A 26,096-nucleotide genomic window follows, 5' to 3' on the forward strand; every position below is an offset into this window, starting at 1 on the left:
CTTTTTACAACATGGTAACCCAAAAGTTCATTAGTAGCATTAGTAAAAATGATTAACCACGAATAAACACATACTGTCCCAAGACCCTCAGCCGATACATTTTGATACTAAAACTGATCTAAAGTTAATGTGCATGACGCCTGAAGGAAGCTCCCCTGGCCTAATTTGGGAACCTTTGCTGTAGTAAACGGAGACTAAATTGCATATTTGTGAGAAGCTGTGTGATTTTGGAAACACATGGAAAGTTTAAATACCAACGTCAGTTTCTCCTCCTCGTGCCGCCTCTGACCAATCAGAGAGCAGACAGTGTGATTTGACCCAGCCCTTCTTCTGCAGTGAAGCATTTGTGGGTGCCACGGGTAAATTTTAATACCGAAAGTATCCCACGGCACGTACGCCGCTGAAATGGCTGCTGCGGCCCCAGAAGGAATACCCGCACTGAGTGTTGAGAACGACGTAACGCCCGCAGAGACAAACGAGGACAACGGCGAGGAGAAAGAAAAGGGCCTCGCAGAACCGGAAACAGAGGAACCACGCAGCAGCGTAAAACCGAAAATGGAAGAGGTGACCGCGGGGGCCGGCGCAGAGAAGCCCGCTGCAGCGGCAGAGGCAGACAAGGCCGAGAGGGAGGCGGTGACCGAGGACAGTGCTGCTACAGCGGTGAACCAGGTGGCGAGACCCGCTCCTGAAGAACCGGAGCTAAAGCAGGAATTACAGCAAAGCCCCGGAGAATGTAACTATGAACTAGCCAACGATAACGCATTGAAAGAAGCAAAGGAGGAACCAAGAGTGGACAGTCAGGGTTCGGGGATAAACTGCGAAAAGAGCAAAACAGTTTGTGAAGATGGTGAGAAACCCAGCGGCGGGAGCGGGGAGCTGGGCGACAAGAGGCGGCCGAGTGTGGAGATCTCCTCCTCGGATGGTGAACCGTTGAGCCGTATGGACTCAGAGGACAGGTTGGTCGAGTTCTTCTTGGTTAGTTGGGTCAGTAGCTACGGACAGTAGCCCTTTCACCCCATCCTCAGTAACAGTTAGCTCTAGCTAATTGGAGTTTTTGTACTTAATAGGTCAAGTTATGTAAAAATGTAGGCTACTCAATTATGGTAAACCAAAAATGTTATCAAATCACCCCACTCATTCATTTTAATTTTTACTTGTCATATTTTCATAACAACTCGTAACATTAAAGATCAAACATGTTTAAAAACATTGAAATGCTCTGCTTGAATAATTATATGTGCCTTATATGGTTTCCCCCCCAAAAAAACTACCTTAAAATGCATCTACATCTACTCCTCCATCATTGAAAAATACAGAAACTATGTATATGCAAAAATACAAAAGTGTATAGGCCTACTACTAACTGTTATACTTAAGGCTATTTAGAACTTTTACTGTTGAATGTAAGATGTCCCCCTACTTCACTGAAAAGTCCATTTTCAGCATATGTGTGGACTGTGGAGGAAGTTTCAGATAACCCCAATCACACACGTGTACGTTTTTAATTTTGGACCATTTTTGGCTTCCCAACTAGTTATGTCACAAAATCATCTAGTAGTATAGGTATTGAGCACAGATACAAACTTTCCACTTTCAGCAGATGAACATGAAAACCGCTTTCTAGTGTCCAACTCTGCACATACATAATTATGCACAGTGAAGTCAAACATCCAAAAGGACAGTAGCATTTATTGAAAGGTAAATCTACAGATCCCATTAATAAAACTGTGGCCAAAACTAGACAAAAAGACTAGACATTGTAACAAGTAACCGACAGTTGTCGAATGAGTGAGTGATGAGTCAACTAATTGCCTATGAGCCCTTTGGAGATGTTGACAGCACAGCAAATTAATAATCTAGTATCTAGGAGCGTTGAATACAGCAATATAATTGATTTGGCATGAGTGATGGAAGTGGCATGCATGGTAATATCTGCACCTGTTCTTCATGGCTGTGCAAAGCCTGATCTAAGCTATGGAGATATTCTTGAAGACCTTAGCGCCCATGTTTTAGAACAATGGGACTGTATTCTACCACTCTCCCTCTACCCACTAACCCTCTCCTCTCTCTCAGTCTCAGCAGTACCCTGATGGAGATGGAGAGCACCGTGTCGAGTGGGCGCTCCACCCCTGCTATGATGAACGGACAGAGCAATACCAGCTCCTCCGGGGCTAAGACAGTGGCCTACTCCTGCTGCTGGGACCTCTGTCCGCAGTGCTTCAACTCAAGTCCTGATCTGGCGGAGCATATCAGGGGCATTCATGTGGATGGGCAGAGAGGAGGGGTCAGTAGACTTTAAACTTTTGGACAAGCTTCAGGTTGATCTCATTTATTCTGTCTGACAGGTAGCCAAAGCAAGATAGTGTCCATTTTTTCCCCGTAGCTTAAGATTGACAGTCCAGATACCCAAGACAGAGTTGAACGACTCTCTGCAAGTGGACTGCATGCAACCATTGAGTATTAAAGGGTTGGTTCAAACTGCTGTGGCACTGGAACTACTGTCGGCTGCACTTTGAGAACTGTTCACATCGCATTCTGTGAATTATCTTGAGTAGGGCTGGGCGATATGGATAAATCAAATATCACGATATTTTTGACCAAATACCTCCAATATTGATACCTCAACGATATTGTTGTGTTGACTATTGGTGCTTTCACTAAATATTTACACAATGAGATTTTAGATAAATAATCATCAGTAATGTGGATATAATGACTAAGTGGGTAAAGGCAAATAATACAACAGTTACAACAGTCTGGTAAGTTCAGAAAATGACATCACTTTACTTTTAATGCAACATTTAAAACCAGGAAAAGACGACACTTATGCCATATTACAATATCCTAAATCTAAGACAATATCTAGTCTCATAGCACGATATCAATATAATATTGATATATTGCCCAGCTCTAATCTTGAGTAACAGGGATTTGGAAAGCGATGTTTCTCTTGAACTTTTTAAAATATAGTTTATTAATGTTGTGAACAAAATTACATTTTTTTTTTTTTTTTTTTAATTAAAGTTACATTCACCTTCATTTTATTGGTGTCGAGACATATCTTAAAAACCTGGAAAATGTCAAACTAAACTTTTCTAAATTGCTAGCTACCAATAGTACAGTAAGTGATATTTTTTCAGATTTTGTGTGAATTGACAGTTTTATTAATTGCTTAATACTTACCCACCCATTTGGCAGCCCCATTAAATTAGTACAACATTTTACAAAAATGTGGTAAACGCAGTATTTTTTATTATTTATTTTTGGTTCAGTCTGCACAGTAAAGTTTTGCAAAACTAATCCGCTGTGATGGTCAGACTCAGAAACCGGTTTATTGCCAAGTAGGTTTTCACATAAAAGGAATTTGCCTAAACATAGTAAGAGAGCAGAAAATAAACTGTGTGTGTGTGTGTGTGTGTGTGTGTGTGTGTGTGTGTGTGTGTGTGTGTGTGTGTGTGTGTGTGTGTGTGTGTGTGTGTGTGTGTGTGTGTGTGTGTGTGTGTGTAAAATGTGTGTTTTATAATGAAGAGCTGTACACGGTTTAAAACAAAGAGGATGGAATGTTCAGTGTGTGCAATGCAGACATGTGTGTTAATGTAATGCATTAGTTTAGGTTTACAGTCACATCTTGACATTTTCTATTTCTTGGCTAAAACAAAAGAGATACCAGAAAACACTCTGACCTCTTCCACCTGTAGGCTGCATTTAAGAAAGTCCCCAGACTCCAGAGAATTGAAGTTAGGACTATGACGTACAGTATATAATTCCAGAAATCTCTGTCTTTCTGTCCAACAAGCCCTCTCTAAGCTGTCTTGGCAACTAACCTCTAACTTAACCCTTTTTTCTACTTTTCTCCCTCTCCTCTTCATGTTTGTCTCTCTTTGTCCATCAGGTGTTTGTGTGTCTATGGAAGGGTTGTAAGGTGTATAACACACCGTCCACCAGTCAAAGTTGGCTCCAGAGACACATGTTGACCCACAGTGGAGATAAGCCCTTCAAGGTAAAAACACTAACTCTGATACAATGTACATCTGCAGCTGTTTCTCCACATTCTGATGACCAATGCATTTTGCTGATGATAATATTCTGTTTGTGTAATATTTATGGTTGCAACATACACTCACCTAAAGGATTATTAGAAACACCTGTAAGATTTCTAATTAATGCAATTATCTAATCAACCAATCACATGGCAGCAGCTTCAATGCATTTAGGGGTGTCGTCCAGGTCTAGACAATCTCCTGAACTGGAAAGAAAGGTGATCTAAGCAACTTTGAGCGTGGCATGGTTGTTGGTGCCAGACGGGCTGGTCTGACTATTTCACAATCTGCTCAGTTGCTGGGATTTTCACGCACAACCATTTCTAGGGTTTACAAAGAATGGTCTGAAAAAGGAAAAACATCCAGTATGCTGCAGTCCTAGGGGGCGAAAATGCCTTGTTGATGCTAGAGGTCAGAGGAGAATGGGCCGACTGATTCAAGCTGATAGAAGATCAACTTTGACTCAAATAACCACACGTTACAACCGAGGTATGCAGCAAAGCATTTGTGAAGTCACAACACGCACAACCTTGAGGCGGATGGGCTACACCAGCAGAAGACCCCACCGCGTACCACTCATCTCTGCTAAAAATAGGAAAATGAGGCTACAATTTGCACAAGCTCACCAAAATTGGACATTTGAAGACTGTAAAAATGTTGCCTGGTCTGAGTCTCAATTTCTGTTGAGACATTCCAATGGTAGAGTCAGAATTTGGCGTAAACAGAATGAGAACATGGCTCCGTCATGCCTTGTTACCACTGTGCAGGCTGGTGGTGGTGTAATGGTGTGGGGGATGTTTTCTTGGCACACTTTAGGCCTCTTAGTACTAATTGGGCATCGTTTAAATGCCACAGCCTACCTGAGCATTGTTTCTGACAATGTCCATCCTTTTTATGACCACCATGTACCCATCTTCTGATGGCTACTTCCAGCAGGATAATGCACCATGTCACAAAGCTCAAATCATTTCAAATTGGTTTCTTGAACATGACAATGAGTTCACTGTACTAAAATGACCCCCACAGTCACCAGATCTCAACCCAATAGAACATCTTTGGGATGTTGTGGAACGGGAGCTTCGTGCCCTGGATGTGCATCCCACAAACCTCCATCAACTGCAAGATGCTATCCTATCAATATGGGCCAACATTTCTAAAGAATGCTTCCAGCACCTTGTTGAATCAATGCCACCAAGAATTAAGGCAGTTCTGAAGGCAGAAGGGGGTATGGTGTTCCTAATAATGCTTTAGGGGAGTGTATATAGACTTAGCAATCATCTTACTTGTTTCACTAATATACAAGTTTGCAGATGACTGTTCCCTTTATGTGTATGTAAGTGTTAGTGATGGTATGTGCCAATGAATGCATCAAAAGCCGCTTTCCGACCGGAGGGATTTTTGCAGTTCCTAGAACATAAAATTCCTAGAACTCTTATTTGTTTTATTTTTTCCTCGTGTTCCAACTGGACCAATTTGGGGATTTTTAAGTTCCTCTGGCTGCAGTTCCTGTAACTCTTTCAGCTCCTACTTCAGGGCAGGGTCTTTTCACTGTTCCCTTTTCAGCATAGGGACCTAGGTCAACGAGGGTCGGGTTTCCGGTACAGACAGACCAACAACGGGACAATTTTCACCATCTTAGTCATCACTAAATTCACTTCCGACAACGTTTTAGGCGAGAAATGAACTGTTAACATTCCGAATATCGGCAGTGTTGCGAAAATTGATGCAGAATTGACAATTTGCTTCAAACTTTTCGGAGGTGAGAAGGAAGTTTTCGGAGGCTCCATGAAGTGAGGCGACAGTTGGCAGGCGCCTGCCCCAGCCGCTAGCTCGTCACTCGGCCAGTCCTGCTCAGAAACCCTGCTGTAAGCTGGAGGTCTCTCAGACCGCTGTCGTAAATAAGAGGCTTTTATTTCGCCGTTGACGGTTCGTTTGTTTAAATATCACAACACCTGTCCATCATAAGATTAACGGGGACCTGTGGTTAACTGTCTTTTCGGAGTTACACTCCACAAGCATACCCTGCGGGACACACACACACACACACACAACACACACACACACACACACACACACACACACACACACACACACACACACACACACACACACCTACCTCCCTCTCTCTTCAGGAGACTTGTTTAAATTATGACAAATATGCTATATACATTAGATTTAGTATTTAGTTCATACTTTTATTTGTTTTCTGATTTTAAAGTGCCCATATTATGAAAAAATCACTTTTTCTGGGATTTGGGGTGTTCTTTTGTGTCTCTGGTGCTTCCACACACATATAAACTTTGAAAAATATCCATCCATGCTGTTTTGAGTGAGATACAGTTTCTGAATGTGTCCTGCTTTCAGTCTCCTAGTGAGCTGTTCAAAATCGGCTCGGACTGTGACGTCACAGTCCGAAATGAGCTGGCTAACCACAACCGTTGGCTCGTTAGCATGCTAACCGTTAGCATTAGCATGCTAACGCTAATGCTAACGCTAGCATGCTACGTCGTTCTCAATAGCAAAGCACTGCTACAACACACACAAGTTCACCATAATCTACAAAAGAACTACTTACATGTGTGCCCTCATTTAGAAGTCTCCCAGCTAATCCTGCCTTGTAACTGACCAAAGTTGGAGAAACTGGCTTTCTTTTACTGTCTCTAGAGTTAGCTAGCTGACATGATCTACATCTGAACTACTGAGCATGTGCGAGTGCAATCAAAGCTAGTACAGAAGAAAAAGATGAAGAGGTCTCACTCTGTAGCTAAAACAGAGACCAGGTGAAAAGAGGATCTGCAGCAGTGAGAGAGAGAGCTGTGCAGTACAACAAAAATATGGTGTTTTTTGAAAATTAAACCATGTAAACCTATTCTGGTACAACCTTAAAATACAGTTATGAACCTGAAAATGAGCATAATATGGGCGCTTTAACGCTATAAAGACCGTTGCCGTGCATGCTTCACTCCCTTACCCCTCCTGTGGCGGGATAAGGGAGTGACTGTGACGGTTTTGGGGGAGAGTAGTTAATAGAACTGCTTAGAAGTGGACTTTTCCTTAAACTACGTTCCTGTAACTACTTGGTCGGAAAGCGGCTAAAGTACCAGTACCTACTCTGCCATGCCATTAAATAAAATTAAATGTGTTAGTTTGTTTAAAAAATTGTCCTCTTACCCAAGTGGCAAACCTACCAAATATTCTGTGTTTTTGTGCTCTGCTGCAGTGTGTAGTTGGTGGCTGCAACGCCAGCTTTGCTTCCCAAGGAGGGTTAGCCCGCCATGTCCCAAGCCACTTCAACCAGCAGAGCTCCTCCAAAATGTCCGGCCAGGCCAAACTCAAGGAGGAGTCCCCCTCCAAAGCTGGACTCAACAAGAGAAAGAAACTTAAGAACAGACGCAGGTGTACCCTACGTATGTACCAAACAGGAACATAAACTAAACCTATTTAAAAATGTTTCTCGTTGTGATTTACCTCTTTTCTTTATTGGGAAGGATTATAAGCTGAATACATTTTTTATTGATACTTCGCTCCCTTGTGACACGGATTGCTTCAGATGGCCTGTCTGCATTTTGCAAACTCAGTTGATTTATTTATTTGAACACCTCTGCTTGTCTTGAAATTCAGGTAATCATAGTGTTTACTGATGTTTAAATCTGTGTGATGTGAAATCATATTTAAAATTTTACAGACAAATGGAACGTTTCCTACTGGAACTGTTCCCAATACTGGGAATTTTACAATTTTAGTTGAGGAATTTTATGGTCATTAAGAGACCACACCAGTGGTTTTGTGTGTTTCAGTCCATTAGTAACATATTGTGTATACTTGAAGTTATTGTAACTGTTTTCCCAAGCATAACTTTTAGATTGATTATTAGTGGCACACGTTGTAAGCAATGTTCTTGTGGAGCCACGTGTATACATATACATCTCTTGAAAAGGTTTTCTGTTTTTAATGTGATACTTGTGGATATGTTTCTACAAAGTGCTTTGCATAGACCTCAGCCCAAAATCCTTGTTTTCTAATCACTTCAAATGCCACGAGGTCGGAGTATCCTTAAGACTGACTGTACATTGAGGCAGTTATTTAGAGCACTAAAGTTAACCATGAGAATCTCATTACTACAGCTTTTAATGGGGAGTTGTACCACCCCCTTTTTAACATTGCACTTTTTTGTTGCTGCAAAGCAGCATTTAAAAACCTCAAAGGAAAAGCATTTTCAGAGATGAGATGATTGTGACGTAGGTTAGTTACAAAGATTTTGATATATCGGGCCACAGTGGGAACCCTGGTATGTTTGTTTGACTGCTCTCATCTGAGTCCGTCCTCCTCCTCCAGCGAGACCTCACGACTTCTTCGATGCCCAAACCATGGATGCCATCCGCCACAGGGCCATCTGTCTCAACCTCGCCACCCACATCGAAAGTGTGGGCAATGGCCACAGTGTGGTCTTCCACAGCACGGTGAGTCCGTGCATCTTTGCTACTTTTGTATGTCTTGTCCATATATAAGACAATCTGCCTAGCCATTTAAAATGCGATCGTTTTTAACATTTGTGTTTTTGTTTTTTAATGTCTTTTATTTTATGTTATTTCCTTTTTTAGACAACAGGGGGCATGAAAGAATCACTATTTGAAAGCCAGCCTCTGATCACTGCAGATGTCTTCTTAAAGTGAACCTTGTGAATTGCCCCAAGGCTTGATGTTATTCTCTGAATCACGCTTCACAGGAAAGACAATTGGATTGTTGTGTATGGTGCTCGTGGTCCATTCTTAGCCCAGTGTGTGATACATTATTAATGAGCTCTTACATTACTACTGAGGGCTCATATGAGCACAGGAAAAACAATTTTTCCAGTGATAGATTCTCCATCTCCTACTGACTCTTCGAAGAGTGAAGGAATACATTCTATATTTAGGGAGGTTAACTGTAATGTCATTTTTGATGTGACTGGCAGCTTTTTTTGAATGACTGCTTTTCTTGTGCAGTTCCACTAGGGAGCACCCTGTCTCCACAAAAACCTCCATACAAGAAGATCATATTGTCACAATTATTCTACTCGGTCAGTAAACTATAGTAATATTGAAGCTCCGTTGTTTTACATTTTACAGACAGACACTGTTAAAGACAGGGTTGGTAATGTTGAAGAGCTAGCAAGATTTGAAAGTAGCATCTCCTCGCGGCTCTGTCTAACCCCTCTCCCTGCCCTCGGGGCTTGGACCCACACACAGACGTGCACAAGCTGCTTCAGAGCGGAGAAAGGACCAAAATTTTACTCCATGTCTCATTCACCGGTAAGCAAACCTCTAATATTATCACACCGAATATTTAAAACAAACATGACTACTGTTTGCAATGTGGCGACAACGCCCGTTAAGCTCAGGCTTGTACATGTGAGGGGTAGAGTACGCGCAGTGAGACAAGGAGGCATTTCATTGGTTCTTTCCAAGCGGACCGCGAGGCAGTGATTGGTGGGCGTTTTCTACAGGATTACAGCAGCTACAAATTACAGATCTTTTACACTCCTTTTTCAGAGCCCATAACTCATTTATTGCTGTCGGGGTGTAAAGACTATTTCAAACAATATAAAAAAGTGTATATTGGAGATAGTTACCAACCCTGCCTTTTTCCTGTTGACAGTGTAGACATAGGTGCTATCCACTAGAGTATTTGTCTGCTCTTAGCTTAGTCCCTTTCAACTTTTCCCTGCTCTGTTCTGTACAAACCTCAACTGCTCACCAGCAGCCAAGAATTTTAAAAGAAAAGAAGATAAAGCTTGGGAAGAGGTTAAGAGGTGTAACCACATATTTGGACACAGACTAAGAAGGAGCAAGAGCCAGCCAGGGGACGGAGAGAAACCAATGGAAAGGAACAGCAACTTGGAGAAAAAGGACAAGGAAAAGGGGTTAAGTGAAGTTCAGGGTCATGGTATCGGAAGTAGATCTGGCCAGTTGGGCATACATTCTCCTCAACTTTAATCCCTGGAGGATTGTGGTGGAGTAGGACTGTGGCGCTGCGTCAGACCCCGGCCCCAGCGGACCCTCCCAGGCCTGTGGAGATGGAGTAGAGCTGTGGGGGTTCTGTGGAGTTTGGCCAGTGGGCCTCCTGACACACCAGAGCAGCTCAGTCATGTTTATGATGGGATATTTTTGCTATTGCGCCAATCTGCGTCATCCACAGCTTGACCCCCTGACACTAGACAGGCACCCAGTTTTAGCAGGCCTGCCCTCCCCCGGCTTTTGTTCTTCAGTTTTCACTGCCTTGTTTTGGAGCCACACTAATATTCACTGTTCTCTCTCTTTCTTTCTTTCCTTCCTTCCTCCCTTCCTCCCTCCCTCCCTCCCTCCCTCCTGGGTCTATAGAGGATTAAGATCTGTCCTTTAAAGCACCAACTGCCATCATCAAACTACTCGGCTCACAAATCACTTCATGCTGCTTAAACACAAGCTCACTTCTTCATCTTCAGCCTTTACATACATGGTCATGGCCTCTTCAAGTGTAGCCTGAGCTTGTGATTATTAACCTGGTGCTGTGAGGAGCCCGAGGGCACAGGTTAGCAGCTATGCATTTTTAATTAAAAGGGCAGTGAAGCAGCTGCTTGTGCACTGAGACACTACTGTAGGGCCCATTGCTGCCAGCACAGGATTTAGGCTAATCTTGCAGCCAAGCCCTGTTGTTGATTCTGAGAAGTTGTCTCTTCTCCCTCATGGGGGTCTACCATGGAGCAGCAGCACGAGCCAGCCAAGCTCTGGTGGGACGCTAGCAGCGATGGTAATTTGAGACGAGAGCATTTTTGCATCTTTTTAAAGATTTATTTGGAAATGTCAAAGAGGGGTCTCTAATAGCAATTTAAGTCTATCTCTATAAATAAAGAACAAGCAATATGTTTTAATTGGCAGATTAACGAACATCATCACATGTATTTCTTGAAAGATTATTATTCTTGCTTTTATCTTATAAAGAGTGACAGGATTTTTTTTCACTTGAATACAAAATATTTAATATAGTGAGATCAAAAGTTTAACATTGTACATATATGTACAGTCACACAACACAAATTTAAGTGTCAATAGAAAAAACTGTTAAAAAAATTATATACATAGGTTATATAAGTTTTTACAAAGTCTCTACAATAACAAACGATTAAGACAAAGTAAGTAGAAAAGAAAAGCAAACTAAGTGGGGATTTACAGGAGTGTAACCCGGTTCCTTAATTGCATGTAATCGCACTGATGGAGCAAGAGAGGGGGACAACATTGACTTCGCAGTCTAACCAATGACTTCATACTAACATGTTCACATACATGTGTCAGAGAACAGTGGCCAAACAGGTCCCTATAACGTCAACTTCATGTATCGCTTTATCCCACCCTTTCTATGATTCACTAACAGGGAAATGGATGCAAAAATCACTACAAATGTATGCCTATACAAAGTCAGACTGTAGTACGCATATTTGTTTTTATAGGTCCTAGGTACAGTAGGGTTTAGATTTCACATCAACAGTATTTCTGTTAAAGCGGGCCATGCTTGTCATTTTTCTGCTTTGTCACTGATGCTGTTACTGCTGAGTTGCTCTGCCTACTTGTTCTTTGTATCTCTTTAAAGAGTTCCACGCAAAATTCCAAGAAGTAAAAAAACAACAAGTTAACAAATGTTTTGGCTTAAAATTGGGAGGGCAAAAAAAAGCTATAAAATGAGGAGGAGAGTAATTCTAAGTCTCTGTCTCTGCCTGTGTCTCCTGTCTCAGTGGAGCCTCGTTTCTCCTGTCCTCAAACCAGTTTCCATCAATGCCGCAGCCAGTCCCTCGAGTCGCAAAAATTATTTCAGATATTCATGTGTGTAAGTGAAGTTCTTCACAACTCATTCCCTATCCTAAATATAGACATTCCGAACAAAAAAGGAGACCATTGACGCAAGAGGTTATATATGTGGCTATTTTTGACTCTCCTGGTTATTTTTCTAGCTTTACTTTCCCCCACTGACAATATTTGTGAATTCCAGACCAGTTTTACTATAAACCAACACAGCATGATAGATGAAATGTTATGCATGAGAAGAGCCAACTATTCAGGAAATCTGGTATTGTCTCAACTCTATTTTCTGTCTCAACTGCAAGAAGAAAGGCCTTGTAGTTTGAGGTTGTGTTGGCAGATTAAGTCTTGAATAGTTAAACCAGGTGACAAAACAGATGAAACACAACTTGCCATGTTATGCAGAAAATGTTAGAAAGTGGGTGCTAGTCTCCATCAGACACACTCTTCTCTAAAGCATTGAAGCGTCTGGTGCTAGACGTTATCCACATCAAGAGCAGTGACTTATTTACAGTGATGACTGTTCCGTGTTTTCTTGGCTTTCAAGAATGTCCGCTGCGATAAGCAGTTCTTAGTTAAGTCTAAATGCTCATTTGATTCCTTGGTCTTAGAGTATGTTGCAGGGGGATGTGGGATAGATAGAGATGAAAATAGAAATCTCACTGAGTTCTTGCATGCATTATTAAGAGTGCTCACATTACACAGATGTTTGAAGCATGTAGCCTCATTTGTTAGAGAGATGAGGCCAGGAGGGTGGCATGTCTTTAAAGCCTGTTCTCAACAGACAGGAGATAATGCTAACATTTATGCTAATCAGACTCTTGTACAATCACACCGTCTTGAAATTAAACATATGTAGGTTAAATTATATGCCGGTCTATTTTTGATGGTTACTTTCCATTGGCAAAGCTGGTTACAGGTAACTTGGCTATGCGTATGCCAACAGTACGGCAAAGACATACTGACTGAGTGAAATAAGAGATAAGAAACCTTTTATTGTCATTGCACAGAGACCCATACAATGAAATTCTGAGTGCCACAACTGATTTTTTATTTTTTATATTTATTTTTTTTTGCTTGATTTGTCTCTGTTCAGGTGCTAGCCAGAAGGAAAGAGGGATCTGGCAAGGTGAAGGTCCTCCTACATTGGACGCCAGAGGACATGTGAGCAAAACTTCCCTTGCACTATACCATACCATAGACTGCATACAAAGATGGATGATGCCTCTCCACAATCTCCCACTGTACAAAAGTGAAGCCAAGATATCCCGGATACGGGCGCTGCTATCTTGTAATTTTTGAGCCAGAGTCTGTGTGATTGAGCTGTGGAGCCGCGGTATTGAAATCCCGCCCATGCAGTCGTCCGACCAACCGTTTACAGCCATTAATCATGACGTTTCACCCGGTTTTATAGCATCAAATAACTAATAAAAACCATACTTATCAGAAAAATGATATGAATTTCGACAAACCTCAGCATGATAATAACTACATAAAATGGGCGCCCAGATAGCTCAGTTGGTAGAGCAGGCGCCCATATATAGAGGTTTACTCCTCCACACAGCGGGCCCGGGTTCGACTCTGACCTGCGGCCCTTTGCTGCATGTCATTCCCCCTCTCTGCCCTTACATTTCTTCAGCTGTCCTGTCAATAAAGGCCTAAAAAATGCCCAAAAAACGTGTCCCTATACTGCAGCCAGCCACCAGGGGGTGATGGAGATGTTTTAGCTTCACTTATACAGTCTATGCATCAACCCCTGTACCGTACATCTGCATAAACCTCTACCTCAGCTAAGATAGAATTTAAAAAAAATGTAAAACAAATAAAGGTGAAAATTACAAATGATGATGCAACGCATGAATGAGAGTGCAGGATACCAGTTACTGTCTAATGACAAATTATGGCCATGATGTATGTTACAAATTTACAAAAACAAATTTTGTAGATTTGGCCTAGATTTTAAGTCTTTGAGATCAAATTTTAATTGTTTTAATTAGTTTATCATTATTGCTCCGGCCGAAAGAAACCGGCACTGGAAATCCCTGTTGCAGTTGTAGTGAACTGCATAGTGGATACTTCTGGGTCAACTTGCCAGATGACCCAACTACCTGCCAAAGTTATTCATTGTAGCTTTATTCCTGTTGGCACACTGGTTAAAGTAGATTTAAAATACTGTTCAGTATATAGTTGTAAAGGGTTTGTATGTACGACATGTGTCCATAAACACTTTGAGATTTGTAGAGAACCTTTTTGAAATGTCACTGATCTACAAACAAGCAACTCAATAGCTCCTTTACAAATATCCTGCACAATCTTACCATGTAAAGTCTGGGCCTGTCACACAAACATTTCCTTTTTGAGCAGCAGGGGTGCATGCATATACAAGTGAACATCAACAATGTATATGTATCTTTCTCTCTCTGATAGTTTTACGACTCTCCTTTCCATATCCAGTTGTGCACTCAACATGGTGGCCTTCCTCCACGTCAGGCTTGCTATAAATCCTCCCAACCTTTGATCGCTGATGTGGAGAGCTCTCAGTGTGAGGATTTCAGGTCCCATTATAGTTTACATCTCACTAGCATCTCTGCTTGAAGCCCCAGGGCTCTCCTCAAAGGAGCTCAGGGCATCAGCGATCATCAGCCACCACTGAAGTGTCTTTTTAAAAAGCAGATCAGCATTCCAAAATTACTTGGCTGATTTAGTTCTTTTGTGTGGCTCTCCAATACATGTATCATCAATTTCCAGTATAAAACCACACTAAAGCACTTTTCCCGCTTCAGTCCCCCTACAGGTTGGAAGTGGAATTGTCCATTACCGCTGTCGTTGTCTCATTCGAACTACAGATCCGCTACCCGATCTGGCAAACTTGCGTAATGTAATGGACAATTCTGCTTCCAACCTGTAGGGGGACCAAAGTGGGAAAAGTGCTTTAGTGTTGCTTTAAGTAATTAATCTCCATCACAGTATTTTGGTGTAGCTTCTGAATGAACTTGCACTAAGTATTGTTCTGGACCCATTGGGGCGTGAGCCACCCTGCCCAGTCCTCACTATTTACATACCTATTCCAGGCTTGGCCTCACCCGGCTCAGCCTACTCGAGGTGAACCGTGGCACCACTTAAGCCCCAGCTCATTTAGGCGATTTGGCAGAAGGGCAGACAGGTTCTGCACTCTTCTTATAAAATGGGTCTGTCTCATAAAAAGAGAGAGAACTTCACAGAATGCTGTAACATTCAGCAAGGCTCTTGCTCAGGGGACGCTCCCACCACACTTCCAACACTCCCACACTCCCATGAAAGAGTTTGACTGCATAACCTCTGTATATGAGCAGAGAGGAGATTGAAAGAGAATAAAGGAGTTGGAAAATGGGAAGAAATAAGCAGAAAGAGGTGAATAAAGACAGAAGAGGATAAGGGGGAAAAGAGATAAAGGTCAAAGGAGAGAAATAATAGGTTGGAAAACCGAGAGAACTGGATTTGGCGAAGATGTCACTGGGCAAAGAAACCCGGATGATGCATCATGAGATAGATTGCAGCTGACAGCTTCCGATTAACATACTGTAGCTAAACCCTTTTTTTCTTAGCCTTCTGCTGCTTCATCCTTCCTCTTCTTTCTTTCCTTTTCCCCTCTCTGATTCACCTCTGCTATCTCCTCCTCGCCCTGCGTGTGGGAGTTTTATGTTGTGCATAGAGAAATAATGAAGGAAATGGGGAAAGAAGAGAAAGATGAAGCTTGGTGATCAGGAAAGACCCTTCAGATTAATTCCAAACAGAGACATAGATGGAGATTGATACGGAGACACAAAGACTGATAGAGGCAGGATGGATAAGGGAAAGAATGGGAGAGACAGAGAATGGAGGAAGGTGAGAAATGGGAGTGGGAAGAAAATGGTTGTGGGAGAGGGAAATGTGAAACATGAGGCAGAATGGAAACGGAGAGAGTGATGGGAAGTAAACAGCAAGATAGAAAATGAGAGTGAGATGCTTTGTTTCTTGGTCCATGCAGAATAATTCTGCAATGCTAATGAGTCCGATATTTGCCCCGCGGCACGTGAGGTCATTAATAAGCATAACTAATCCATAGAAGGGTGGTGAAGAAAAATGGTGATATTTTGATCTGGGAGGATGGCTGTATTATCTCCTAACAGATACTATAATCTCCTGGTCAACTTGTATGTGTGCATGTATTCTTGTCAGATTTTAGCAGCTGTTGCTAGCTAGCCAAATAGCTCCATGAGTTGGTTGAAAACTTTGCTTCAGGCTGAGTTTTTAACGTTTCCAGCTGACTTGTTTTAAAACAAAAATCTTGTGAAAGGGATCCCTGGACGGCATACATGATATCACCCTAAAAAAATGTAAGGCTAAAGCTACATGTCCCAGGCAAAATGTCAGCATTCTCATCAGTTGATCATCGACAGGGAAGTTATGGAAATAAAGAACAGCATTTTTCTTGTATGGCCGTGTAGATGTAGTTAGTAGAGGTATTTTGGGTGGGGTTGCAGGGGTGTGAACTTCCCCAAATCCACTGAAGAGCTGGATAAAGCTGCTAACGTAACAGAAGCCTAAAATCTGATACTCCCCAGTTAGTTAGCCGGACATACTAACTATTGCATTTTACGAGATCGATACACTGTTTAATCCATTGCTTATACGCTTTTGTGTTTTGGTAAAGGCTAAAAAAAAACACCACCCTGCCCATTCTTTTAATGCTGCTCTTAGAACAGCCTCATGCACACCGCTTCCGCATGTGGAAATCAACAGCTTGACAGGCCTGCAATCGCCGTTTAGGGGAGGGATTTAGCAGGCAGGAAACAGTTTTGAGACTGGGATGGTTTATACTGTAGTGGGTGTCAATCTGGTCAAGTTAATGTTTAGTATCAAGGCTCAATGTAATGTCCTAGTACCTCACAGGCAATCTGGTGGTCATTTAGTCAGCCATCAAGTGTCGTGACCCTTAACACCAAGGTCAACATCAAGTGCGTGCATGTTTCTCAGTCACTGAGTCAATAATTAGCCGTGTGAATGTGGGAAGTCATGTTCATTAATGCTGGAGCAAACCACTCACATTGGCCCTCATTTGTCAACCTAACGTAGAAACCAGCGCAGATATGAGCGCAAAAATTCTCTTACTCCAGCTGAAGTTTATTTAAATACATCCTTGACTTATGTATGCTATAGTCCTAATAGTAATATACAGGCTTATATTACAATCTCTTAGGCCTACATGGTGTACCTATATTTAAATAAACCCACAGGAGTGGAGTTTATGCAGTTTTTTTTCATGAGTCCGAGCCAGGCAACCGTGAGCTGTGAGAGAGAGCGCCTGTCCTCCGCCCCCCCCGTGATGGACCACCACCCCGACCGTGTCTCCTGACAGCAGAGGGGCTGGAAAAACAAGCTAAAATATGTCGGTCAATGGCAGCAATAAATCATTCACTTGTGGCCATTAACGACACTTTAAAAGAGAAACTAAAACCTGAAGAATAAATAAAAATGTTGTGCATCGTCATGTTTCCTGTATTGAGTATCCTTGCCAAACATAACACTATATCTTTTTTTTAAAGCGAGGAATAATATCCCGTCTCCTTCGTATAGCCCCAGTTGGGGCTGTGCTGGACATTGCTCTCTGGGCATCGGGTCATCTGGCTCCATCACTACATTTATCAAACCCTGTTTTCCTGCGCGATGTTGTGCAGAATCCCACAGGCTAAAACAATGTTGCAGACCTTTTCTGTCGTGTATAGTAGGATCCCCCCACTGATGCAAGACAGAGCCATCTGCCCTTAATCAATCCGATGGAGCGCTCCACCGTGGCCCGTGTGCGTTCGTGTGTACTGTTGTACCGGCGCATAGAGGTCCTTTTTAAAAGAGCCAGATCTGCCATTGCCGATAAGTGATTAATTGATGACTTCTTCTCCTGTTAAACTAATTATATGCTGCGCCGCAAGTCCACACTGACTCAAAAACTTGCGTACACAAGTTTAAGCTTGACGTAAGATTTGATTGTAGCCTCCGCTCACGTCCATATTGATAAATGCCGAGCTTTGCGTGGAAATGTCCGTACGTCGGTTTTACGCTTGTTTTCTGTTCGACGTTTGTTTCGTAAATGAGGGCCATTGTGACTGAGACTTATTAACTCAATTTGGATTAATGAGTAACTGATTAACATGAACCATTCTGAACATAAACCACCACCAGCTCACTAACGAGGAAGAGGTGGGTGGGCCGAGATGGAAAGAGGACCGTTATTGTTGTCTAATCTTTGATGGATGGGTGAATGGATTTCCCTCCATGCTGTTGAATACTTCAGAATAACAAACCGTTGAATACACAGTCAGTGACAGCGAACGTCTCGAGCCAATGGATCCATGTTGGCACATCATTTTGGTACAAACTACACGGTGCTTATCATGCACAACCTGTTTATCTCTTTTGTTTAACCTTTTGTTGGCTAGTTCTTTATTCTTTCATTGCGTTCTTTATATTTAGGCAGTTACCACAGTGCACAAAGAATATCACAAGCTGGTAGGGCTCTCATGAGTAGCAGTTTTTCTCATTTTGGATATATGGCACACTTTCCAAAATAATATCAGAATATGCATGCTAGTTCGCTAACAACATCAAATGGGAAAAGTATATATTCTGTCACATCAAATTGGCAGCACTAATTCAGCGTGCAGAATTAGGGCAGAGATCAAGGATCTCCAAATACAGTAATGGTTTGTAAGCAACATCCATTCAGGGTGTGAAAACCGTTTTCCTTCTTTGTGCATATGTATGATCATGGAGATACAGCAGTAAATGACTGTACACATAATGAGCGGGAGTGTCATTTAGTTCTGCACCATAAACAGTAACACGTGGTCTATAGAGTAGAGAATAAAACAAACAAAACTGCAAGAAAATGCTTCACTGCAGTTTATTAATGTGTTGTAAAACGATAGAGGAACCGCTACTTTGATCTTATAGTAATATAACAATCTTCCTCAGGTTTAAACAATCGCACACAGGCAAATCTGTCATATAAACATAGATGTCCATCAAATGTATGAATTTGCCAAAAGTGATTGGGCTCTACCCTTGATTCACTGGATACAATCCAGGGTTTGACCCTGAGGAAGACTAGTGGGAGGTTTCACATGTTGGTCTTGTTTTTAATCATGTACCAAGGCTTTTTTTTCTTCTTTATTTACCTTTTTTGTATTTTAACGAAGCCATACACCTTGATGTTTTTGCAGTTTTCTTGCCTGCAGACATTTTGTGAGGAAAAATTGTGTTTGAAAGAAATGCGTCTCACAGTGGGATTGACCCTAAAACAGCTACAGGCAGGAGTGGATATCAGACAAGGGAAAATCAGTCTGTATAGCAGTGTAGTGAGACTATTTGTTTTTTGAAACTTCAATACATGCACATAACTACCTCAGTACTTATATGCATCTAAATCGGTTGATAATTCCAAATTAATTGATAAGTCTAAGGTACAATTATCTGTGTGTAAGTACATTTTGATGTGTTACTCAAGTATGAATATGGGTCCATGAGAATTGGCACTTTTTTTTTTTTTTTTACATCTCTGTAAAAACTTTATACATCTTTTATACATACAAATTTTGAATAAGCTTACATCCATCTATAAGACATTTTGGAGTGCAATCCCAATAGTGAGCAGTTGTCTGTACTGTGATTGTGCTGAAGTTGTGCAGCCCCACTCTTTTAGCAGGACAAGGTTTTTCTTTGGGCTGCAATAATCTTTGCAGCCCATAACTCCTGCAGTCATTCCTGTTGTTCCATATAAAGCCATTTAATATGTTAGCAATTTAATGTACACTTTGCTGCTTTTTGATGAACGTATTGCTCCTTTGACCACTGGGAGCTTCAAGGCCTGGAGCCAGCAATCAATTCAGACTGGAAGACTGGGCTTCACTCTGGCAGGCACCCCCAGTACCTCTCCCTACACAGGCCTCACTCACAATATACATTTCTGGCCCATAAAGAAGTAAGCCAAATAACAGTCTACTCTGGAAAATAAAATAAATACATTTGTCTTTATTTGGTTTGATGTGACTGAATGAATTCTTTGGGTGGAGATCTCTTTGAAAATCTGTATGCACAAACAGATTTTCAAAGAGATCTCCACCCAAAAAACTTCATTCAGTGGGGGAGAGATATGAACACCTAGGTGTAAGTGTGACCCCTCCACCCTCCGGTGCTGCTCTCCTGTGTCTCACATCCATCAAAATATAATAACTCATCAGTACCATGGCACACTCTGACATGTTTACAGTGACTCTGGAGTGGAAAGGGCATGTACACACGCACACATCCATGCATGCACACTCACTCACGCACACAGCTAATGTAACACCAGCAGGTCCTTGTCTGTCATTTGAGGAGGTTTGAGTTGCACAAGGACACTAACTCAAGACAAATCCAAACTTTAAAGCTGTGTTGAAGGGGACTGTTTCTTGTCTTGTGCATGCCTCTTCTCAACTTCTTCTCTCTCCACCATTAAAGGGGAAAAAGACAATTTTGCTATGTACTAGTACTACAGATTTATGTATAAGAATTCATAATATTTATTATTTAATCTGTTTGTGTACGCATGTGTTCATTAAAAGTGTATGGACAGACAGACAGAAATTCCCACATGTAATACTGATGAACGTCTAGTCAAGCTTAGGTCATATACAAATTATTCCCTGTATTACAATGTCTTGAAGGATTTTGTTTAATGCAGCATCTCAGGTGCGATATTGGTAGATTATAAGTACATCACTGTGGCTTTCTGAACTGTATAGTATTTACCAACTTATCCAATGTGGCTAACCCCACCCTCCTCCAGCTATTTAAATATGCTATAAAAGGATTTGCAGGCACTGTTTAAGTATGTTGTTGTACATTGACATGAGCCACTTCTTTTTTTTCCCCTTCCTCTCCTCTCTTCCTGTTCTTTATTTGTCCATTTTCTATCACTTTTACACTTTCTCTATCTCTTACCTGCATCCAGTTGTGCTAAATGTGATGCATGTTAAGTGCTACCTGCAGTCCATCCCACTGAATGGGCTGACTTGGCATGTGAATGAGTGATTTGGCTGGGTGGCTGCCTGCTTTCCTAACTTGTGTGTGTGTGTGTGTGTGTGTGTATATCTCTGGGGGCTCCTGTGATGACGCACATAGTGACGGGGGAATGCGGGGGGTGGAGACCGGGCGGGGTGGGGGGAGGAGTAGAGGCGCAGTCGACTCGCTAAGCTCTTTGTTTCACTGCACCTCGGGAGTGTTCACACACTCCCTTATTTTTCAGGGGATCACACTGCTGTGGGTTCAGTAAGGTGCAGTTGAGCAGTACAGTACGTCATGTGCATGTTTGTGAGCAGCTGTCTCTAAAGACATTATCTCCCTACACTTGAGCTTAAAGAGGTGGAAAAATCAGGATGTTCTTTGATTTCTAAGTGCACACAAATGAACAAATGACAATTATGAAGACAGTGTAGAGGTTACTTGATAATCAACAACACGGGACGACAGTATGCTTCGTGTGTGTGTGCGCGTGTGTCAGTCCCAGCGCTTTGGTCAAGGCCATGTGACTTATGGAACTGTAGTCTGTGTTCAGAGGAAGGTGTTAACATGTGCACTGGACTCCATAAGGCTCTTTGTCCATCCCTCTCACCTCACTCCATTCAACCTTACTCCCTTTTCTCTCCCTCTGTATTGTTAGAGCTTAAACCCTGACCACATGTCCTCTCTCTGCATGTGTGTGTTGTCTTGCAGACTACCTGACGCATGGGTGAATGAAACCGAGCGATCTCAGCTGAAGACTAAAGTGGTGCACTTATCCCAGTTACCGCAGGATGCTGCCATGCTGCTAGACCCAAACATCTATAGGTGAGTGTGTGTGTGTGCTGAGTCCAGTGACCTCTTTGTACACAAAGTGTGTGTGTGTGTGTGTGTGTGTGTGTGTGTGTGTACACAGTGTTCCACCAGGTGGCACCAACTCCTAATTTCAACAATTGGGTTAAAAAAGAGAAGTGCAGAGAAAACACATTCTGTTTGTCTCTGTGTGTGCGATGAGGGAAACATTGTAAACTGTACAACCTAATCGAGGAGGTCAGTTATCAGCAGTAGCAAAACTTGATTTAATTAGTCAGAAATCACAAATGATGATAATGAAGAAGCCTGTTACTTGTGAATTAGAGATGTTTATTTTACTGAGATATATTCAGGCTGCATTTCCCGTTTTTTAAACTTCGCAGCTGATTTAATATGAATACAAAGAATTTATTTGAGGAAGTGATGCTGTCAGAATCACATTTCATTTAAAAATAGTAAATAAATGATCCCAGTTAGAGATTTTAAATCAGGAAAAATATTTTCTCACAGCCTATATTTTCTCTGTCTTCAAGTGCATCACATTCCACTAAACATTAACTATGATATTGTTTGGATTTTGTGCAGCTCTGCAAGACTTGGTTCACTCATCACTGAGATGAAAAAACAATGTTAGCTTTATGATACACCATAAAAGGCTGAAAATGAATCCTGAAAGAGGAACAATGTACCTAAAATAACAGAATGGTCATCTTACTGGAGATATATGGCTCACGAGTGTGCTGATCAGCACACAGGCTGGCTGATTTTAATTAGACATGAAGGCTCAGTAACTGCATGGGCTGCTCCTGGACTCTGGTTTCATAGTTGAATATGACCGTCAGCACTCAGCCAGTTTATGTCAAGGTTGTCCTAATACATGAAATCCCCAAACAAATGAGGTGGTTGGTGCCTGTGGCAGTAAATATAGTAGGGTGTTTGAACCCCTCTACATGTGAATGGGATGGCAGGAAAAGACTGATGTAGTGGCAGTCTAGGATTATATTATTTCAACAATGTTTCCATATTGAGGTTCTTGCACTTGGTCATAAGTCCTACTGGACTAAAATCAGCTCAAACACATGATCCTGTTGTATGTAACGTGAGATGTTTTTGCACAGTGGCCTCATAAACTCTGTCTGTCTTTTCAGAGCACTTCCTCAAAAGCGCCTGAAGCACAGGTAAGCTTAACGCGTGTGTGTGTGTGTGTGTGTGTGTTGTGTGTGTGTGTGTGTGTGTGTGTGTGTGTGTGTGTGTGTGTTAGATACAAAGATATTGATATACACTTAAAGATCTATTTCGATATTGATTCAACACACACGGTACAATGGTGTGCATTTGGCTGAAACACAGTCCCGTTGTAGCTCACAGCCAACAATTAGAATCATGTTAATCAATTACAGTAAATGCAGAAGTTATTTGACCTGGTTATTGATGCAGACACATTAAACAACAAATGCAGAATTTAAAGTGGATACTGGACAAAAAGTAACAGAACCTCACATACTGTATTCTGTTGACAAGTCATACTACACATTATTGCAACCACATATACACATTACCAGTATATAAGAATAGAATAAGTGTAATGCAACTATTGTATTTGAACTACAGTTCATGGACATACATGACTACATTAAAACCTCTTGTGTATATTAATTAAAGGGATTTAGCCTCTGGGTTATTTTTCTATTTTTCTTAAATTCAGTTTTGAATTAAATTGTTCAGTGTATTTTAACAGGGGCAGTACTTGCATAGTTTGTGGCAGCAATGGTGTAGTCACGGATGCACAGAAGGGTAGGCTGATGCATAAAAGATAGCTGTGTGATGCATTAATGTCAGAACATCAGTATCTTTAATCAACATCCGTGCAAAGCTTTTGAAGTTCACAGTAATGTTGGTCTGTGTATGCAGACAACACAGAGCTGCCGCCTTATTCTTGCTTGTTAACTCAACTGCCACGTGTACCACACACTATTCTTTGTGTCTTTGTGTTATAATGGAGATCAAACAATGCTGATGCCTCAATGGTATGGTAATGTTTGTGCATCCACAGTATAACCCATGGCTCTGGCTCTAGTTTGGTAAAACATCATCGTGGATGATTACTTATCGCCCACAGTTTCACGGTTCACATGATGTAATATGAAGCCAGTTAATTAGGAAACGGGCCATTTTTGAGCCCCGACCCTTGGCATTCCATATTCTCACTCAAACATGAGGTCATATTTTGGCCGTTGTTCATTATTCCATTAATTGACCTCAGTAGTTCCATGCAGCAAAAGCTCTAAAATACATGGTGTAATGTCTCTGCAACGGAAGGCAGCTCAATGTCTAAACATCCAGAATAAAACCCATTTCTCATACTGTAATCTCTCTCATGACACACTGAGAACAACTCATTCTCTCCCTCTCTGTGTCTTTCTCTCCTGTCTTTGTGCTCAGCCTGTAAGGAGTCATCTGTGGACTTGATACTTAAGGAGAAATGCTTGTTCATAGGAGGTTTATCTATATGGGATGGGACGCTCTTCATCTGTCTCTGCTGAACGGGGGGATTGAAGTGGCGATAAAAGGAAGTGAAACTTGGCTATGCTGCAGTTTCTTCCCTCTTCAGTTTTGTATATCTGAACAACATTGTAGCCAAATGTGGTGGAAAATGGGACTAACAATTTTTTTTTAAGTTTGTGTTCATCAAAAACTACGGAGCCCCCCTGGGGTCAGCTGAGAAAAAAAATTAAACCGTGTGCACAGAATAAAAATCCCTTCCGTTCATCGAAACGAGCCATCCTCCAACCTGGAGAAATAACATTGAGCAGCCGGCGGTGAGACGGCTGTAACACGAATGCTTAGGGACCGTCTATAAACTACAGCACTGACACAAAAATATTTATTAAATTAATTATTAAATAAGGTAGTGTCTCCAAAATTATTTTTTAAAAGTAAGTGCTGTAGTACAACTAGCAGTAGACAAGTTATAATTGAGATAAGTTTGGAGACACTACCTTATTTAATCATTAATTTAATAAATATTTTTGGGTTGGTGTTGTGGTTTGTAGACGGTCCCTTAGCACTCGTTTTACTGCCGTCTCACCGCCAGGTGCTCGTAGAGACCAATGTTATTTCTCCAGGTTGGAGGACGGCTTGTTTTGATGAAAATTTGTTTGTAGCTCGTTGTTAACCTTACTACGTTAGGAAAGATGTGTCGTTTTTGATTTTAATAACATTTCGCTATAGAGTAAATGATCCTGGAAGTTTGAATCTGTGAATATCTTTCGGACTTTGCTCACGTTTATAAAACCGAGGGCACAGATTATGAATCCGTGCGAACAGTTTTATAAAGCCGAGGGAACGGATTTTTATTCTGTGCGCAAGTTTTTTTTTTTTTCTTTTCAGCTGACCCCAGGGGGGCTCCGTTAAAAAAACTTAAATGAATGTTGTTGTTTTTTAACAAGCACCAAACTGAAAATATTCTTAATACCCAATGGTGTAAAAAACTGTTTTGTGTAAACTTGTCAGAAAAATACAGCATATTTTATAACTGTTTTTTTTTTTTTTTTTTTCTTTCTTTCTGTGTGTGTTAAAATATTTATACAGATTTGTAACTTATTTTTATACCATGAAAATGCTGGTGTACTGTGGATTTTGTGGAGGTTTGAATAGAACCATATTTACTATGATAATATATGTTAACGATCACTTGTAGGGATATTTGGATTGAATTTTTTGTTGTAATTACATTGTACATGACAGAAGTCTTAACAGATTATCCTATTTATACTTACTGAATGCAGTACTTTTACCTGTGTGTATGACAAAGTGTGAGGTTGTACCAGTCATATCAGACAATACTCTTGATGTTACCCTGGCTATAAACAGTACAGCATAGAAATGACTTTGACATTTCAGCACACACTCAAAGTGTAAATCATAACTTATCCCCACCACATCTAACATGAACTGCATATATCATAGTTATGATAGATTTACATTACTGCTATTTAAGCACTCAAAAGTTATTGTTAAAAAAGGTGTTTTCTACTGTACGTTGTCCCTGTTGGAAATGGAATACTCTGTTTGTAATAAAATGAAGGGAAATGACAGATGTTGACGAACACAAGTTGTTTATACAGATGAGGATGCAATGTGTTTGAATGGCAGAAAGGAGCAATACATCCATTGTGGTATGAATATGAGTTCCTTATGTGTGCGTTGGAGGGATTGGCTGGGTTATTTGGCGTCCATTAGCAGAACAGCTTTGGGAGCATGCTGTGGAGGAGCTAATGACTGGGCCAGCAGGGCAGAACCCCTGCTAGCTTCAGCTATTAGTGAACATGCCTGCAGAGAAAAATGGGTTCAGGGAGAGGTCCTCTACAATATGTCT

At 41.3% G+C, this 26,096-nt stretch overlaps 1 protein-coding gene across 8 annotated transcripts; it reads left to right on the forward strand.

The window, feature by feature from the left end:
• The first annotated feature begins 298 nt into the window (after positions 1-298).
• On the forward strand, positions 299-24,584 carry LOC120564026 (zinc finger protein aebp2-like). Of its 8 annotated transcripts, XM_039808624.1 has the most exons (10): positions 299-956; positions 2,074-2,284; positions 3,893-4,000; positions 7,261-7,447; positions 8,376-8,500; positions 9,269-9,331; positions 12,948-13,015; positions 21,620-21,733; positions 22,867-22,896; positions 24,161-24,584. In XM_039808624.1, the coding sequence occupies exons 1-10, from the start codon at positions 406-408 to the stop codon at positions 24,165-24,167; spliced, it is 1,464 nt and encodes a 487-aa protein (XP_039664558.1). In that variant the 5' UTR covers positions 299-405; the 3' UTR covers positions 24,168-24,584. The 8 variants fall into 8 exon arrangements, 4 of the variants coding, with proteins under 4 accessions (XP_039664558.1, XP_039664560.1, XP_039664561.1 ...); XM_039808626.1 differs by lacking the exon at positions 9,269-9,331 and having other exon boundaries at positions 24,161-24,583; XR_005640053.1 differs by lacking the exons at positions 9,269-9,331; positions 22,867-22,896; positions 24,161-24,584 and adding an exon at positions 11,788-11,879 and having other exon boundaries at positions 21,620-21,699.
• The last annotated feature ends 1,512 nt before the right edge of the window (positions 24,585-26,096 follow it).

This window comes from Perca fluviatilis, chromosome 8 (genome assembly GCF_010015445.1).
Source record: "Perca fluviatilis chromosome 8, GENO_Pfluv_1.0, whole genome shotgun sequence".
Lineage (NCBI taxonomy): Eukaryota > Metazoa > Chordata > Actinopteri > Perciformes > Percidae > Perca > Perca fluviatilis.